The sequence below is a fragment of the Hydra vulgaris genome, chromosome 08 (assembly GCF_038396675.1).
Source record: "Hydra vulgaris chromosome 08, alternate assembly HydraT2T_AEP".
NCBI lineage: Eukaryota > Metazoa > Cnidaria > Hydrozoa > Anthoathecata > Hydridae > Hydra > Hydra vulgaris.
Window position 1 is genome coordinate 1,835,922 of NC_088927.1, and position 19,246 is coordinate 1,855,167.

Consider the following 19,246-nt stretch of genomic DNA (forward strand, 5'->3'; position numbering starts at 1 on the left):
GATATGGAAAAGTGAATGTATCACCCTAAGGAATATTTCAATTAGCCCCATAAATGTCTGATACATTTACTTTGATTAAGTTTTTTAAAAAACTCTTGATTTAAGTAGATGCAAAATGGCGATTTCAGACTAGTTTTTAAGACCAGTTCCGATGAATAAAGTTATCTATAGGATATAGGTTGTTAAACCACTTTTTAGCTTTCTAACTGCTAGAAACAATACAAGTTACGAAAAGAAAACATCACCTAGTTTCAATTTACACTGTTTTTAAAGACACTGTTTTGAGAGCATTTCTTAATTATGGACCTTTAAAAGTTTAAGCTCTTACAGACCACGAAAATCTCTTTCAAGAAAAATATTCTTCTTTATCGAGTACCGAGCGTAGGTTTAAAAATTGAATGAATCAGTTATATCCAAAGAACGCATTCTATTGAAGATTAAACTTCAAATAGCTTAAATCTGATTTGGTTTCTTATATGATCTATTTTAGGAAGATAACTGGAAAGAAACAAACTCAGATTATAGAGATAAGAATAGATACTAAAGGAAAATGGGATTTGTTGAAAATTTGATCAATGAACATCCCTCGCTTATTCTTTAGAACCAAACATAGTTTTCCGGATATTACTTTTCCATTTGTTAACAGCTTATAGTAAACGAATCACTCACTAGACAGTTTATTTTCAAATCTGACGCTGCATGACTTACTCAAAACTAAAAAATGACAAATTGATACTTAGATACCTATACGCCATAAGGGAGTGTATCCATATGAATATGTAGACAGTTATGACCGCTTTGATGAAGTGCAGCTACCAAAAAAAGAGGCTTTCTACTCAAAACTGTCAAAAAGTGGATTAAATTAGGGTAGCAACCGGCATCCTCACAAGGTCTTCAAAACTTTTTTAGTCCTGGGACTTTATGAGATGCCCTGCCTAAAAAGCCGAAGTTCAACCTGAAGCTCCGCACTGATATCAACATGTAACTCTTCTTCGTGTCCTTAGACAGTGCTAAGCCGATTAGCTACACCATGTACTTAATGATGCAGCGGTTGCCTGTTGGAGTCTTCCACTTGACTCAGAGTGAAAAATGTTCTAGCTATAACAGATTACAACAGATAAAGCGCCGGAAACTTTGCCCTCCCCAGTAAAAAAAAACGTTTTTTCCACATGGGCCCCACGTGGGTTCCGTGTGGAATACATGGGAACCCACATGAAACCCATGTGAAACAAGATTTTTTTTTCACTGGGTTGAGGTTGACATTGAATACCCTGAACATCTGCATGACTATTGATTTCCTTCCTAAAGCTCTGGTATTCGCCAAAAAAATAGTTGAGCTAGTATCAACAAAAATTAGTTGAAAACCTTAATACAAACTTCACTGAATGCACTAAGTTAGTCTCTAACCGAAACAATACAACACGCATAACCGTAATTTAAAACTCTATTATTTGCTCAGAATAGTGACAACTTGCATCAATAGAAATGTGAAATTCAGGGAGGAACCTTGAATAGCACTATAATTTGAAATGAATACTGAAATGTAGGAAAAAATGTTTAAAAATTTTGTTGTTCTTACCTTTGCATTATTTAACTCTAATATAAATATCTTTATAGTTATCTTTTTATTTTTATAAAATAAAAACCTTTGTAATTTTTTTTTTTTAAATCTTTTTAATTTTATTGGTTTAATAATAATTGAAAATTTTAAAACTGAAAAGTCTCATTTATGTTAAACAGACAAGGTTCAACAATTCAAAATACCTAGTGAAGACGCTACTGCTCAACACGAACACCAACAGTTTATTGTTCGAAGTTGAAACACCTGACAACTACAAAGACATGCGCGAAACTTCATATCTTTACAGCTTTAATGAATTCATAAAGATCTGAGGTCTGGCGCGTTCCTGTTTGCTGTAAGCAAGCTAAACACCTTTAGCTTCCTTATAGCAAGCAGTCATTTCAACAACTATGACAGCGTATTTGTTAGTGCCTTGACCAATTTGTTCATAATGTAAGTAAGTTGGCCTGATGAACTGCATAAGAACGGTTTTCATTGAATGCAGCTTTTGGAATATAGCTAGGACAGGAAAAATAGATTTGAAAAACAAGTTTGTCAACCATTTACTAGCAACTTTTTAGGAAATCTTTGCCGCGTCTAAGAGTTTTTTAATTGCATAAAGTCCACGCCAGTACCCATTTGGGCTGTAGTACACCGATGTTTTTTCTCTATCGTAATATAATGTTGAATGTTTATCCAAAATTAATATTATTTTCAAAAAAAACTCAATTATATATTTGTATATGCTATGATAAGTATAAAACAAGGTGTTTAATTCCTAATAAGAAGAAAGTATTTTTCATTATCTAGATAACAATAGAGCTGCATTCGATGAATATATGCAAGATCTATACCAAAAATTTTTTCCACTCAAACCTCAAAACATGCCACGGCAACGAGGTAGCTTTAATATATGTCTCAAAAAAATACCAACGTCCATCACAGGACTTTACAACAGGGTTTCTTGTCCATGAGCGTTTCTTTCATTAGTTTACACACAGAATGAGACTCATTCACTCTAAAATGATCTAGAGGATGGAATATCGTATTGGCTGAACTCAATGTGGCATTTGATCTTACGTGAAGTCTATGCAAAATATTTTGACTTTTTCACAGTCGTGGTTGCTCACCATTTAAGCAAAATGATTAGCATTTACTATGGTTGGAGTTGTTTGAGAGAGGCAGATTCATGTTACTTGTGTTTTGTATTTTGATTTACGTATAAAATAAAACAAAATAATTTATTCTTTACTGGATATGACACAACTTATCTTTAATTTTATCTTTAAAAATTTCCGATATATCTTTTTTTTAAAAACGATATATCGGAAATTATTACCCGTCTGCTTAACCGCCTACCAGATGCTGTCATTATTTTTATTTGTCCTTTAATAAAACGTATACGGGTAGTGACCGCGTTTTCAATAAAAACCTTTTAATGGTTCCCCTAGATTGGATTTAGAAAACCGGTGTTCAGGAAATCAGAAAAGTACTTTTAAAATTAATGGCAGGTAAAGAGGGTAATATTTATTTTTGATCATTGAATCTGCAAGCCTTAAATCAATTTTCAATTGACATAACTCGCAATAAGTGGCCGGAATAATAAGCACAGCTTCTAGATACTAATCAAGAGGTACACACGGGTTTCAAGAGTTTTCAAAGATCAGTTATCAGCAGTAGTTATTCTTCCAGTTTTAAACCAATTACCCTTTGCGATGATAGTTAAGGAAAATTGGCAGCTCATAAGCAATGCTAAATTAAAGTCTATCAGGAAACATCTTTTTTCTAAATCGTACGCCGCTGCAATAAGACACCATAGTCTTTACTTTCAACACAAGAGAATAGAATTGAATTGCTTTATTATTATTCTAGTCGTTAAAAATTCAATTTTGTTCTTACTATAGATATCTTAACAGCAATTTTTTGGAGGAGACGTGTTTGTCTTTATATACAAAAAGTTGTCATGGAGTCCATTTTAGAATAGCGTATAACTAAGCGTTCAGAAACCAGTTCACTTAGACAAAATGTCAGAAAAAAGCTCATTAACACTCTACCCTTCATGTATAGTTTCAGTTGTTTCAAAAAAAAATCTTTGAAAATATTTGGTAAATAATTTACGCATCAAGATCTGGCTAATGTGTTACCTGATGAGATAACTGAGCTTCATACTTAAGACACAAAACGAAAGTAGAGATAAAGATTTTTTTTTGAATGTTGCATTCAAAGTGCTCCAAGAACTCAAAAAAAAATCTTTATCTCTACTTTCAACAAGAACTAAAAAAAAAGGAGGTACACGGGTCAATGAAAAATAAGGTGAGGTATATGGACAAATAATATTACAATATTTACAAATAGATTCATTTCATATAAATAGAAACTTATCAAAAAAACTTAAACGTATTTACAAGTGGGAGGGTGGTATTTACTCCACACAAATATTTCCATTAAAACAGATACCACAAGAAAAACTGCGTAAGAAGATAACATTCCGTAACCTATAGTTTTATCAAGATAGTAGTTACGATAATGAAAAGTAGCCAATGTACAAATCACTGATATAAAAATGACAAAACTTGAAACTAACATCCCTACACTTTGAACCTCGATTGTAGAATCCAAATCGTAAATTAATGTTTTTATTAGCCAAGGTAAACCTAATCCAAATAAGATATCAAATACATTACTTCCTAGCGCTTGTGCAACTGCCATATCTCCTTTGCCTAGATAAAAATGCGTTTAAAATGTTGTAAAACTTTATCAATATATAATTTCTCTTAATAACATTTCCTGGAAGTGTATAGTTTTACTATGTAAAATTTAATTTTATGAAATTACAATATCATAGACAAAACCTAAAAACCTTTTTAAAAAACTTATGCCTAAAAGATAAGTTACCTATTCTTGCAACATAAATACTTGATAATGCGTCTGGCAAACTACTTCCAAATGCAACCAAGGTTAATCCCATAACAGCTTCAGGAATATCCAATGTGAAGCCAATAATTGTAACCATCCAGACAAGAATATAAGTCAAAGTACCTATCCATAAAATTGAAATAATGAAAGTTATTGTTACGTATCCTCGAAGGTTACGACGTCGTATATCAGGTATTGAAAAAAAAAATATGGCATTAAGAGGAAAAAGCAAAACCCATGTTAGTCGATCTAAGATATTAGTAGGAAATTCAAACAACTTTTTGGGTTCCTCTATTGGATATACGTCTTCTTCGGACTCTGAGGTATCAGTTTCTAAATGTAAAAAAATATTTATTTTTTTTATACCTAAATTTCACATAAAACAATTAGAAATATCTACGTCGACTAAGAAGCCAGCTTTATATTTAGCTCCAATCATTTATATAAAGATAAAAATTTTTTTAACTTAAAAGGAAATCTTTGTTTCAAAACTGCTATAAATTGCAACCATTTTAATGAACTCGTCAAAGCAATAATCGTCCATTGATTCAAAAATGATATTATTGAGATTTCTAACGATTAAATTTAAGGTGGTACCTCTAGAAAAAAGCTATTTTCTTTCATAAATAATAGCAAACTGTTTTAATATAAGTTTTTTAATACTAGAAACAAAGTACAAATTTAAAAAGTATAGTTTTTATAACAAAATGGTCATTTTTTAAAGCTGAGTTCGCATTTTTTTACAGTATTATATATAAAGAAAATAAGCAAAAAAAAAATTTATAGACATGCTTAAAAACTCAAGATGCCGGTTAACGTAAAAAAATACACTTTTAAAACCCTCTATTCAAATACAGAATTAAAATAAATGAAATAAAATAAAGAGTCATTAATTTCTCCCCGCTCAATTTCTAGGTGCATGTTTGAAAAATGTTTCCAAAAAATTTCAAGTCATACAGTTTAATATTTATGAAAATATGAGATTTGAAAAACTTAAAATGGCATGAAAATCATATTTCGCAAAAAATGCAATTTAAAAGTGCAAAGAAAAACAACACAAACTTTTATTCTAAAACCCAAATTTTTTATCTTTATACTTCAAATGACCCCCAAAAAATATATTGTTAGAAAGAGTGTAGAATGACATGTAAAAAGTATATATATGCGCAATTTTGATTTTTTTCTTTTTTCTAGGGAAACCACCTTAACTTAGGCATGCATTTCTAAATCATAAACTATATGTATATACAAAAAAAATATTGTAAATCTGTTTAAATACTTGAATTTAAATTTAAAGTTTAGCAACATCGTTTACTTAATAAAATTTTATTGCCTTTTAAACTTTAGGCCAAAAGGTTTTTTACTAATTTTTTCATGCTATTTTTACGCACAGGTTTAAACACGCCACTAAATTATATATTCTTACAAAAATAGAATAATATAAATATATAATATTACGAGTATTGTAAACTACATAACATTGATTATTGTAAAACAGTTTTAGTATACCATAGAAAACTTCTTCTTTTTGTTGCCCTATTTCTCCGTTTTTATTTTCTTCTAGTGTGTTTTTCCAAGTAACTCTTTCTCCTTCTCTTGTTGTAAATCGCTCATCCCGTGTTTTGGTATCTCCTATATAGTCATAAAATTTTCTCTCTATACTTTCATTGTACCACATAAGAAGTAGATATGCAACGTACAATAGTAACATGATGGCAGCTTCTTTCCTTAAATTAAATTTTAAGCTTTCTTTAGAACAAAGAATTAATAAACCAGCGGTACTTGTCCCATAAAATGGGTAATAAATAAAATTATAAGTTACAATAAATAAAATATGTCACAGAATTATTTAACATAGTTACGAATAGCAGTAAGACAACTATTCTGCAGTACGATCAGTATATATACCCTTTTTTTTTAAACTGTAAAGAACTTTGACACTCCCAGAGGAGAAAAAATATTAAAACTTTTTATAATCTTTATTAAAAGTGCAAGATCAGTAATTTAGTAAAGGGCAAAGTTTATCGATTACTGAAATAATGCAACCTAACAATGTTTATCGATTATTGAAATAATCGATAAAACTATAACAAATAACAATAACCAAAAAATTTAAAAACAATAAAGTAAAATCAATAAAAATAAAAACAAAAAAAAACTTAAAACCAACCATGTTACAGATCCGTCAAAAATGACAATTGTTAGAACGATTAATGTGAACGCGTAACACAAACAATCTCTTGTGAGGGGCCACCATGCTAGTTTTAAAACCTAATGTATAATAATTTTGGAAAATATTAAACCATTAAAAAAAATTTAAATTGTTAACAAATGAATAACTTGTTAAAAGAGAAAAACGAACATCTTGTAATCTTTAACAACGGTTTTACAGTTAGATTTTTGTAAATCATTTTAAAAATTCAGATTTACAATTTTCGTTTTTTATTTTCATGCAAACTTAGTAAACAAAAATAAACCTTGCTTGCAACTATGCCACTGATTCCAAGAACAAATAAAACATTGAAAACAGCTGATCCAAGTATTGTTCCGATTCCAATGTCACCTTTTGTTATGAAAACTCCTTTAAATAGAACGGAATGTTTCTAAAAAATTTTATGAACCTAAAAAATAAATAATTAAATATACAGATCAATGTAGGAATTTATAAAGTATACTTTACCTATCAAGGATGCAAAAAGCTCCGGCGCTGAACTTCCTATTGCCATTAAAGAGGCCCCCGCAACGTCTGTTTGTAATTTTAATTTGTGGCATATTACTTCCAGAGATGATATAAAGTAGTAATCGCAAACAATCGCTAACCCAGCAAACATATACATGGAAATAAACACATGAAATATAATTGCTCCATGTTTCTTCTGGGATGTGGTAAACATATCAGGGGGAAACTCTGAAATTGAAGGAAGAAGACACGTAGTATTTTCATGGCTCTCTTTTACTGTTTCAGTTAAGTTTACTAATTCAAAACTATTTGACGATGTATTCAAATTTATATCTGAAGCAAAATTATCGGTGGATAGGGGTAAAAAATTTTTTTTTAAATGATTGTCGTATAGCTGTTGTTCTGTCCGAGCAACAAAACCATGCCTTGAACCTGGACTGTTAACATACTCAAAATCCGCCTCATAGCTTTTAATAACGTGCAGATATCGACGACTTCCTAAAATAAAAAAAGCACATTAGAAAATTGTTTTTTATAGTATAACGTTGTTTTTAGTTTTGAGATTCAGTTTTCCCATTAAATTTCGTACTAATGAGATTTATTAATTCAACGCAAATTTAGAAATTTGTTAACATAGGTTTTAGAAAACACAACATAAAAAACAACTATAAATCTCTAAATCATTAAATTTTTTTAAGGTTTTATCATTTATTTGCTATGCTTTGATTGCTTTTGATTTATTTTTAAGCATTTTTTAAAAATTATTTTAAAACAGGAATGTGATTATTTTTATACAACGATAGTTACGCGGTATTTAACTTTATACAATAGCTATGCGGTATTTTATCGAAAATTACGTTATTACACTAAAACGGTTCCGTGAAAAATGACATTATTTTACTTTGTTCTTCTTGGTAGTATACAATTACCTCTTTGGTATAAGTTGTAATTGTCAAGCATTCTTGTTTTTCTTGAGGTTTAGGAGGTGGAGGATTCATCCATTTATAATTGCTTTGGTCTATTGAAATTCAAATAATTGAGGACCTTAGTTTTGTCTTTCATTCTGACTAATCTATTCATCTATGTTTCGTGAATATACTGAACAAAAAAAGTTTAATAAAATAATTTGCCATAATTAAAATCAATAAGGAAACTAACCTCTCTGAGAGCTACCACAGAGTTCAAAAAACTTTACTGCCAGCCGGCCTCAGAGCCATAAAATTGAGTTTTGGAGCTGTACCCTCATAAGGAGATAATAGAATAAGTTGCCTAGTTATATAAACAGAAAAAAAGCAAAACCCATGCATTGAGTTAAAAAGATTTAGCATTCAACATCCTAAACTGGAAACAATGTATTATAAATACATTTACACCTGTCTAATAGATGAAGAAAGGGTGCGAAGCTGGTCAACAGATAGAATCTGTTTACCCCTAAAGTCTAAGCCTAGGAGGCCTTCCACAAGAAAACAGTCGGATGCATTTAACGTCTGCCCAAAATGAGTATTTTTATCGAGACACCATCTCTAATTTTAGTTTACTGAAAATAGATTTGCTAAAAATGAGCTAATAAAGGTTTTAAAAAATTAAAATTAAGACCATTGTGCCATTTGATAAAACTTTTTAAGACCATCAAGCCATTTAACCCTAACCCTAACCTTGACAAAGGCTTAAGTTTTTAAAGCCAAAACAAAAATATTGCAGTTTTCAGAGGTAAAAAAAATTGTAATGAAAATTAAAAACTAAAATTTATAATTTAGTCACTAGGTCACTTGATAAAAAAGATCCTTAAAAAGTTACACCGATAAAACACCACTAAAAAAAAGTTACACCCATAGAATACCACTAAAAATCAACAACTATAAAATATTTGCGAATATATCTCATACTAGTATTTATTATTGTATCTAATATAATATATTATAATAGTATATATTGTTGTAAATAAATAATTTGCAGCACTGAATAAATTAGACAGAGCTTTTTAAATTGTAAAGAAATATTTTAACAAAATGTTGAAACTAAAAAAAGATAAATACAAAAAAAAAAACTAAAATAATATTTTAACGCTTTAAATACGATGAAAATTAAGTTTTTAGAGTGTTACGTTACAATTAAAATGCTAAACTCACGATAACGTTCCTCGGTATGATCGTTGCTATTAAAACCATGCCAACAAATTATCAGCGTTAACGCTACAAAAGCAAAAAGTAAACGCCACTTTTTTGCATAATTTTTTCGATGGAAGTAAGCAATTGTCATGTCAGGTTACCATATTTTTGTATTATTTTATAATATTATTTTTAAAAAGTAATAATTAATTCTCTCATTTACATATTTTTTTTTAATATTGCTGCGCCGGAGGTGGTTTAAAGTAAATTTAGGCAAATTACTCTCATTCGGTCTATTGGTTAAGTGAATCGAAAAATTACTCAATACTCAAAAAATTCTTTCAAGTTGATGGCTAAGCATTTCTTTCAAGTTGATAGCTAAGCATTTCTTATTCGAGTGTTGTATTAATTTTATATTTTGTATTAATTATATTGTCGAGCCAGAAAAGTTTCACTTTTTTTAAGTTAAGGATATTATGTGTTTGTTCTTTTTAATATCAGAGGAATATATATTTTCTTAGTCAACGAAATAAGTCAACGAAATGAGTATTTTTTTTTAGTATAAGAGAAAAGCATTTAGTGTTTACAACTGTTTAAAAAAATAAAATTTAGTTTTTATGGATTTTCAGCCATGATTGGATTGTACATGTATTGCTGGCCAGAAAAGCCAAAATACAGCAACTTGAAAAAAAAAAAAAATTATTTTTTTATTTTCATTTTTAGAAAAAAGTAGCATTCAAATAACTTACGTCAAAGAAGAATAGATTTTCTGAAATTAAACTTTTAACTTTCAAACTTTTCAGGGCAGATATATCAACTTTTTATATTCTCAATAATTTGCAATCCTGACAATTCATACATTACTAAAAATATACAGTCATCAAAAGAATGTTTAATTTCCCTCTTTTATTTATTTTATTTATCAAAACTTTAAGTAGGTTGATAAGTAGGTTGGTAGTCAACAGGGCTACTGTGTTGCTATGCGTGAATTAGTATGGTGCTATTAAGATTATGAAATAAAAAAAATTATTAACCTGTAAATAACCTACCGCTTTTATTACCAAACAAACTATTTTTTGTTATGATGTTGTGAAGCTTCTTAATTCCAAACATAAATAAAACATTTTGAAATATCGGGTAATTGCAGATATAATCAGATAACCACAGTCTGTTTATTAAAATTATCTACAATTTATTTATAAATGATACATAAAAACTATATTAGGCTTATTAATGACAAAAACAAAATTATAAAAATTGCGGAGAAAAATCATACCATTTATTTAAATTTGAAGAAATTGGTCTTCAGACTATGTATTAAACGACCTTAATCAATTTCATTTATTTAATTATTAGTTTTTATTTTACAATCTTTTAAAGAAGATGCAGTTCGGTAACCCAAGGCACCAAATTCCAAATTGAAATTTTTTTTTCTTTTTAACAAGTTCTAGAATATGCCAATAAGCATTCTTCCTCATTACCCATGAAGGTTAAAATGCCCATTAAGACTAAAAATTTGAGTTTTGAATTCAATCCTTATTAGGCATTGTAATCAAATAGTTTTTTGTTCCTTTAAATTAAAAGAAAATTCTGGGTGGTATAAAACTCACCGGGCGGTGTAGATGTAAGGGCGGTGTAGATCTGACCGGGCGATTAATGGATGGTGTATATCTATAAGCGGTGTAGATCTATGAGCAATGAAAAACTAATTGGAATGCTGATAATGCAAGTAGCTACATTGTTGAAGATCGACGACGAAGATCCGAAAAAAAACAGTCAGTTATTCGAAAATAATTTTTGCAACTGTCAACAGGCAATTAAAAAATTCCATGAAAACCAATAAATTCCAAACCAAATTATTTAGATAAGCTATTTTGGACTATTTGACTCAATAAGTTATTATTGATTATGCCACTAGATCGATAAGTTATTATGGACTTGTCTTTTAACAAAGTCTCATTCATACGCGTTTATCTATCTATCTATCTATCTATCTATCTATCTATCTATCTATATATATATATATATATATATATATATATATATATATATATATATATATATATATATATATATATATATATATATATATATATATATATATATATATATATATATATATATATATATATATATATATATATATATATTTATATTTATATTTATATATATATAAATGTATACTTAAATATATATAAGGCCGACGCAAAGGGTGTGTGTGGTGGATGTGAAGTCAACCCCTTCTCCACTCTTCCCCCCGCCCCCCCCGCCCCCCCCCCGCACCCATCATCATTATTTATCGAATATTTATACCATTTGTCAGCAAATTTGAATCTTTTTGTGCCATAAAGCAGCATTTGTAACTTTTTTTTAGATAGTTTTGGGGAAATGGGACTGTTTATATCTAATTAAATGATCTTTTTTTTTTTAAGTAAGCAAAACTGGTAAGTTTTGCTTACTTAAAAAAAAAAGATCCTTTAATTAGATATAAACAGTCCCATTTCCCCAACACTATCTAAAAAAAAGTTACATATTATTATAATTAGAATGCTATTAACAGCTATTAGTAAAGATAATAAATCAAACTTTCAAAGAAAAACAAAGTCCTTTGTAAATGAAGATAATGAGTCGTACCATCTTGGTAAATCGCGTGTTAAGGTAAGCAGTTTATATAATTATAGTTTTAATACTAGCGTGATTTGGTATAAATACATTAATTTTTATGTATTATGTTTTACATGATAATGAAGCTACTTTAGCAGTTTAGCGCAGTAGTTAAAGCATTGTACCAGAGTTGTTAACAAGGGTAAAAATAACAAGGCCAAGACTGACCCAAGGACAAGACCAAGGCCAAGATTTTTAAGGTTTTGACCAAAAATTAGAGTTTCAAGGCCAAGGTCTACGCAAACATTTTCAAGACCAAAGAATTAAATTTTTCTCTAACGTTAAGGCCAATTATTAACAAAACCGTAGATAACAATTGTTGTGACAATAAACCACATGTTAAATAATAAGCCAAGGTTATACGCAAAATTCTACAAAATCAATACGAAAACAATCTTGTAGATATATATGAAAGCCAAAAACAAAAATACATAAAAATAAAAAATGAAAACTTTTAATTCTTTAATTTAAATTTAATTTAAAGTAATTTTTTTTTGAAGACTAAGGCCTATACAATAAAGGCCAAGGCAAAAATTTTCAAGGCCAAGATCAAGGCGAAGACCAAAAGTTTCAAGGCCATGGTCTTAATTATTTGGCCTTAAGGCAAGGCCAAGGCCAAGGACTAACAACTCCGCATTGTACTCGCAATGATTACGACTAGGGATGGCACTTTTACTCATTTTGATGTAAAAACGCGAAATACTTTTAAGCGTAAATTACTTTACATAACTCATATAAAAAAAAATATAATTTACTTACATTTAAAAGTAACTCGTTCTTTTTCATAAATTATATAACATGTAAAACTTAATTACTTAAGTTAAGTTTTTTAAATGAGTAACTCTTACTTGAAAAAGTAATTCACTTTTACAAGTAAAAGTTATTTGCATTTTTACTTTTACTTGTAAATGTAACTTACTTTTAATAGTAAGTCGTGTAAAGTAAATTACTTTGAAAAGTAATTTGGGTTAGAATTATGTAAAAACTTTACATCGAAATGTAATTTACTTTTTAAATGTAAAAAAAGTTATTTATGAAGTAAACTTCCGTAAATACAATATTTAAAAAACATAACACTTACTTTACAAAGTAAGATAAAACTACATCATAACAACAAATTACTTATAAGTGTAAAAGTAAGTAATTAGCAATAGCAGCTTACATAAAAGTAATTTGAAAAAAATTGTTATTTACTTTTGCAAATAAAAGTAAATTTTTTCTTTGAAATTTTATACTTTACTTTGTAAGTTAGTAAAATGTAAGTTATATTATTTACTTTCTCAAAGAACAGTCATTTCATATTGATTTAACATAAATTTTGAGATAGGTAGCGTATTTAAATCCATTGCCTGTTTGAGGGCACTTCTAGGTAATACTTCAGGTAATACTCAAATCTATGTGGGCAGTGTTTGTGGTGGGGCATCGGGAAAAGATTTTTTTTCACGTATATCATAAAGTGTGGTTCTATTATAGTTGGGGGCAAATATTGTCAACATGCGGGTATACCAGTAGTGTAGAGACGTGCTCCCTGCCGCATGGGTGCTAATAGGGGCTGCTAAATAATCATTGATTTTTTTTTTTTTTTGAGCAGAAATAAGTTAGTGGCCATAATGAAACTTTAGCGGGGGGAAGGGGGGCATAATTTCTAAGCTAGGGCTATTTCATGCATGTGTAAACCTTGACTAAGTCACTGTCGTTAGAGCGCGCAATTTCTCTAGTTTTTTTTCCTTGTATTTTCCTTTTCAATCGAGTATTTTTTTATAATAGTATGACGCAAAATAACATTTTTGGTATCCGCAAGGACATCGACTGCTAAAACAGTTTTCAAAAAATTATAAGTCATTTAAGCTATCTATATATATCTATTTAAACTATCTATATATAAACTATTTATATATATAATTTATATAATTAAAGGAGTGTTTATCAGATATAATGTTTTATTACGTTTATCATATATAATCTATATGAAAAAAGAAAAAAAAGATCTGCTATAGGTTGAGGGCACCCTAATAATTTCCTTGTTGCGTTGGTGTCAGACCCGCACAAGGATGATTAGAAAAATAAAATTTTATTCATTTAAAATAGTGCTTTATAATAAATTTGTAATCTTTTTTCAAACGTTAGTTTGATTTCACAAGATGTTTGTCGGCTATCATTTATCCTGGAATCTTGCGATTGATTTTTCAATACTTTCCAGGCTAGCTAGAGCTCTGAAACTTCCTAAATTTGTGTAAATTTAATTAAACTATATCTTAAAATTGTTTTCAGAGCCAACTGGAGAACTTCACTTTTTTTTATTCCTGATGAACATGCATGTTAAATTTGTTTCCTAAGCAAGGGGGGTCGTACCCTTATTTTTTTCTCTAATATTTCGTTTTTCTTTTAAGTTGGGATTTATAACTTTTTAGAAAAAAAGAACTTTTGCAAAAATGCTTCGAAAAGGCATTTTTATGGTTTATTTGTTTTAGTATTAATTTTTGTGACGGGAGGAAATAGGTTAGAGGCCATGATAAAAATTTATTGTAAAGGAGCCGGGCATATTTGTAGCTATGATGCTGCTTTTTGCTTCTCTTATTCAGCGTGGTTGTTTTCAGGGCCGTCCCGAGGAGGTCTCTCATAGGGAGGGGGGAGGGTCGTTTATGTTTTTTGCCAACTAAAGACACACACAAAGAAAGGTCCTCGATATTTGTCATTTTCCAATTATACTTCAAAACTTGATAACTGAAATGCTAAATTTACAAATGTGCTAACTCAAATGCATATATAAAAGCTTGGGGGGGGGGGGGATACCCTTCACCCCCGTTCTGGATGGCCTTAGTCGTAACAACCATTCTAACAAAAATAAAAACAATTTTTTTTGTTTATTTATTAATGGCTATTCATTGAACTCATTTTAATTAGTCTATTCCAGACAACAATTATTCTTTTATTATTCTATTATCTTACAATTATTCTAGTTAGTTATTTCCAGAAATAAATATCATTTTGTAGTACTGTCGCATTTGGCCAAAAATAGTGAAACCTAGAAAAACATTTTATTGAGACATTATATATCATTAGAAAGATAGTCTTATCAGCTTTCTAATGGTGTATCTTGTCACTTTTTTGGAGTTGGGCAAAAAAAACGGCGTATCAAAATAAGAATGTAGGTTTTTTCATTTTTTTAAAAAAATATAATAAATATGAAACAGTGTTCTTAGATATCATAGCTTCATTATTAAATAAAAAAGTGTAATTCAATTACTATGATGTTATTGAATGACTGAACAAAAGGAATTAAATATTTCTGAAAGCTTAAGTATGCATTTTATTATAAAAATGAATTTCTTTTTGAAATCTTAGCTATTAGGAAAACAATATAAAAAATACTTATATTTATCAATGTATTTGAAACAGCTGTGAATTAAATATTGAATTAGATATAAAAAAAAACTATTTTGTGTGGTTGACTGTCTTCTTATTTAAAGAAAAAATAATAATGGAAGGTTAAATTCAAACTGACATATCAAATAGAATAACGTTATGTGTTAAATGCGGAGAAGGTGTAAGAATATAGGATCCTTTGAACCATGTAGGTTCGAAGTATTCTGATTATAGCAAGAAAAAACATCCCCTCACTGCTATCATAGAGCATGCTGTGAAGCTTAATTTAGATACTTTAGTTGATAAGCTCAAACTGAACAAAAGAACAAAGGCGAACACTTATATCCATTTATCCTGTAGGAATTTTTAAAAAAATCGCTCTCGAAAAAGATCAATGAAAATCGAGACAGAGAGTATTACTAGAGCCAAAATGGAACTATTTAATTTTAAAAAACAATGTGGCGGTGATTGTATCTATGACAGAAAAAATCCAAATCGCAATAAATTTGAAGAAGTACGTACAAAAAAATCAGCCATACATTCTTCCACTATTGAAATATGCCGCAATAGAGAAGACCAACTAGCTAAAACAATAGAAGCACGTTTAATCAGTGTGAATGATCTAGTAGCAGCAGAAGGCAGATATCACGTATCATGTAGAGCCAGCTTCGAGAACTCTTTACCAAAATATTCAAGATCTGGACGTTCTACTTGCAGTAACAAAATGATATCATTCAATACTATATGTGAATTGTTAGAAAGAGACATAGAGTTGTACACGTTGTCAGAATTTCGAAAATGATGTTAATCAATGAAGACGTTTATTCAATAAAAATAACCAAAATCAAATTAAAGGAAATGTACGGTGAGTCTTTACACTTTGTCAAAAGAGAAGGCAGAAACAATATTATTTTATTGGACAGTGTTAGAGACATCTTATGTGAAAAATGGTACCAAGAAAAAAACACAAATGTAAACGACGAGAGAGAACGTGTTGTTTTAACAACTACAAAACTTTTGAAAAATTTTATAAAGAATCATGACCACAATTCCAACGCATATCCTTCCAAAGAGGACATCTTAAACATTGAAGGAAGCCGTGTACCTCAGTTATTCATGTACCTCAGTTATTCATGTACCTCAATTATTAAAAACATTTATTAATGAACTAGTTCAAGCACCTTTAAAACAAGTTTCAATATCACAAGCTTTATTTTCAGGAACACGTCCCAGATCTATTATGCCATTGCAGTTTAGACTTAGCGTTGCTGTCGATAACTGTCTTTCATCAAAATGGCTGAAAATACTGCTATCAAAATTGGAATTTGGTGTTAGTTATGACGAGGTAAGTTTTATTTTATTAAAGTGCTGATATGTATAGTATTTACTTGTATAATAATAAAGATGCGTATTATTTATTTTTATCAGAATTACTAGAATCCGAACAATACCAATGTTCATGTAATTTTTTTAAGGTTATCCGTTACAAACAGAATGTTGTAAAATATGATACTATCGACGAGATTATCTCCGGAGAGGGAACCTCCTTTCTTCAATTTGCTGCTGACAACACAGACCATGACATTGCTACTGTTGATGGAAAAAATACGCACCATGGTCTTAAGATAATTGCAATTGCAAATGGAAAATTCACAGATGTTTCGTTCAAAAGAAATAAACTTCCAAGAGATAAAAAGGAACTATGGTCAAATATCAATCAAACAATGGGATAATGATTAGGCAGTACTACATACCTGACATACCTTCATTAACAAAAACAATATTCAAACTAGTCATTTAGCTTTGTCATGCATACTACAGTTTAAAAAAATATTTCACTTTACAAAGTTTGAAAACTAATTGTTTTATTTTAATTTTAGGAAAAAATTCAACCTCGTTTTATTGATCTTCTATGACACATTGGCTACCTTTTCAAAAATCCATGACCATATTGGATTGGCTTCATGAGTTCTGCAACAAATAATATTGAAAAAACAGAAATATAACATTGCTATACTACCAGTGATTAATTTACACGCCACTGATTTGACAGCCCTATATTCACTACTTTGCTTCATCATTGATCACTCCAAAAAAATGAATGTTACAATGCTATCCATTATATTTGATCAGCAGCTTTACATAAAAGCATACGAAATAGTCTCTACGAAAACTAAGATAAATTTGTTCGTTTTTCCATCAACTTATGAGTTTTCTAGGTTCAATTGGATGTATGATGGAAGGAAGTGGTTTGAGAAGCGCTCTCGAAACATTTTATGCTCCTTTAACAGTACGCATGCAATCAGGAAAATTCTATGCCCCTTTAACAGGACACATGCAATCAGGAAAAGCCTTTTCACGCGCTATACGAGGACATTTTTTTATGTGCATCAGCAATAAATTCACTGATATTAAAGAATTTTTGGGGTGATTTGAATGATAGTGAGCAGAAATTTTTTTTAGAAATGTATGATTCAGAAGACACTTGTGTTCTTGAAAGTAATAATCTGGCGGTTAGATTGCTAAACTGGTTTACAGAGAAAAAAGACTTTTTCATTAAATTCACGAACATCATCTTTATGGTTACATTATGTACAATACGTAACTGTGGTCCAAGAGTTTATTAGAGCAGAGAGAACAAGTAACTGGTCATTACATATTTCTGCAACTAAGTGCATGCTCAATCTTTTTGCTGCAACAAGCCACAATAACTATGCAAAATTGTGCAGGCTTTACCTTCAGACCGTTGATGTCTTGCAAACAGAACACCCTCTAATTTACGCACAATACATGGCAGGTAATCACACTGTTAGAAGAACCGAAAAAAAATGGTCAGGGATATGGACTGATCTAGCAATTGAACAGATTCTGATGAAGTTATTGAAAGGTCGAGGTGGAGTTATTGGTAAAAGCTTAACTGAAAATGTGTTGAGGGTTTGGACGAAAACTTTGTATCGATGCGCAGAAGTAAGTGATGCGATGAGCACTCTAACATCTCCGCATAAATGAAACGTGAAAAGTGACAACTTTTAAAAAATACAATCATGGTTTTTTACTCATAACCTATTCATGGTTGGAGATCAACTTGTTAGTTTGGGCTTAGGTGACATTTTTCAAAAATACATTGATTTTTCTCAACACTTACAACTTGAACCAATCATTATTGATGGTTATCAGTCGTCTACTAAAGATAGTATTCACCAAAAGCGATCTGGTAAGATATCACAAAGAGTTGAAATCAATGACCTCAACCAATGCTCAGCAGAAAGAAGTATATTCCTAATTAATTACAAAAGCAAAAATGATTTTGACAGGCTTATAGCATTGAGGTTACAAAACAATGATTTATAAGTTATTTGTTGTCCCAGTGATGCAGACACAAGTATTGTTAAGCTAGCGCTTGAGATTGACAACGTTGAGTCAGTCACAATTTATTCGGATGACACTGATATTTTATGTCTATTGATACATCATGTACAACTGAAGCACAACCTCAAGACATCTTTTTAAAAACGTTGACGCGAAATAAGGCTACAGATTAAAGATTATGTTATAAAATTCAGAATGCTGTAAAGACAAGTGATGATACTCTTTTAAATTATGTATTATTTGCACACGCATTCACTAGGCGTGACACAACAACAGCAATCCATAACTTCGGCAAAACCACAATTTTTACAAAGTTGAAAAATTCAAATGAATTGAAATCTGCTGCAGATTTATTCTAGAAGGAAAATATTTCTACTGATGATATTGGTAAGAGAGGTATTTGTTTTTTTGAGCTGCTTCATTCACCTTGTTTCAATCTACAGCAGATCAAGAAACATAAATATAATGAAATGGTGGCATCTGATCGTGCAAGTATCGATCCTGCTCTATTACCACCATTACCAAGAGCTTTGAGTCCATGATAATATGCATAATATCATGGACTCAGAGTTTTAACTTTTT

The 19,246-nt window shown here is 29.9% G+C and overlaps 2 protein-coding genes across 4 annotated transcripts in view; one reads left to right on the forward strand and one right to left on the reverse strand.

Moving 5' to 3' along the window:
• Positions 1–3,905: 3,905 nt before the first annotated feature.
• On the reverse strand, positions 3,906–10,148 carry LOC100214019 (sodium/potassium/calcium exchanger 3). 3 transcript variants are annotated; one of them, XM_065802254.1, is made up of 7 exons: positions 10,015–10,148; positions 7,158–7,655; positions 6,955–7,058; positions 6,648–6,748; positions 5,987–6,204; positions 4,457–4,810; positions 3,906–4,281 (listed from the first exon to the last, which is right to left on the reverse strand). In XM_065802254.1, exons 2-7 carry the CDS (start codon positions 7,369–7,371, stop codon positions 3,953–3,955), a joined length of 1,320 nt encoding a protein of 439 aa, XP_065658326.1. In that variant the 5' UTR covers positions 7,372–7,655; positions 10,015–10,148; the 3' UTR covers positions 3,906–3,952. The 3 variants fall into 3 exon arrangements, with proteins under 3 accessions (XP_065658326.1, XP_065658324.1, XP_065658325.1); XM_065802252.1 differs by lacking the exon at positions 10,015–10,148 and adding an exon at positions 9,287–9,546; XM_065802253.1 differs by lacking the exon at positions 10,015–10,148 and adding an exon at positions 8,087–8,265.
• Positions 10,149–11,810: 1,662 nt separating this feature from the next.
• The window catches only part of LOC100197243 (heparan sulfate 2-O-sulfotransferase 1), a 30,290-nt gene continuing 22,854 nt past the window's right edge, over positions 11,811–19,246 (forward strand). Inside the window, exon 1 of the mRNA XM_065802257.1 lies at positions 11,811–11,923. Within this exon, the coding sequence (XP_065658329.1) occupies positions 11,813–11,923 (111 nt within the window). The 5' untranslated portion in view covers positions 11,811–11,812. The remainder of the gene's footprint in view (positions 11,924–19,246) is intronic.

Coding starts and splice junctions, on each gene's coding strand:
- LOC100214019 (XM_065802252.1), bottom strand. CDS start 9,416: ATGACAATTGCTTACTTCCATCGAAAAAATTATGCAAAAAAGTGGCGT. Junction 7,059..7,157: donor GCTTTTTGCATCCTTGATAG/GTAAAGTATACT, acceptor TTCTATTTAAAG/GAGTTTTCATAACAAAAGGT. Junction 4,282..4,456: donor TATTTATGTTGCAAGAATAG/GTAACTTATCTT, acceptor ATTTTTATCTAG/GCAAAGGAGATATGGCAGTT.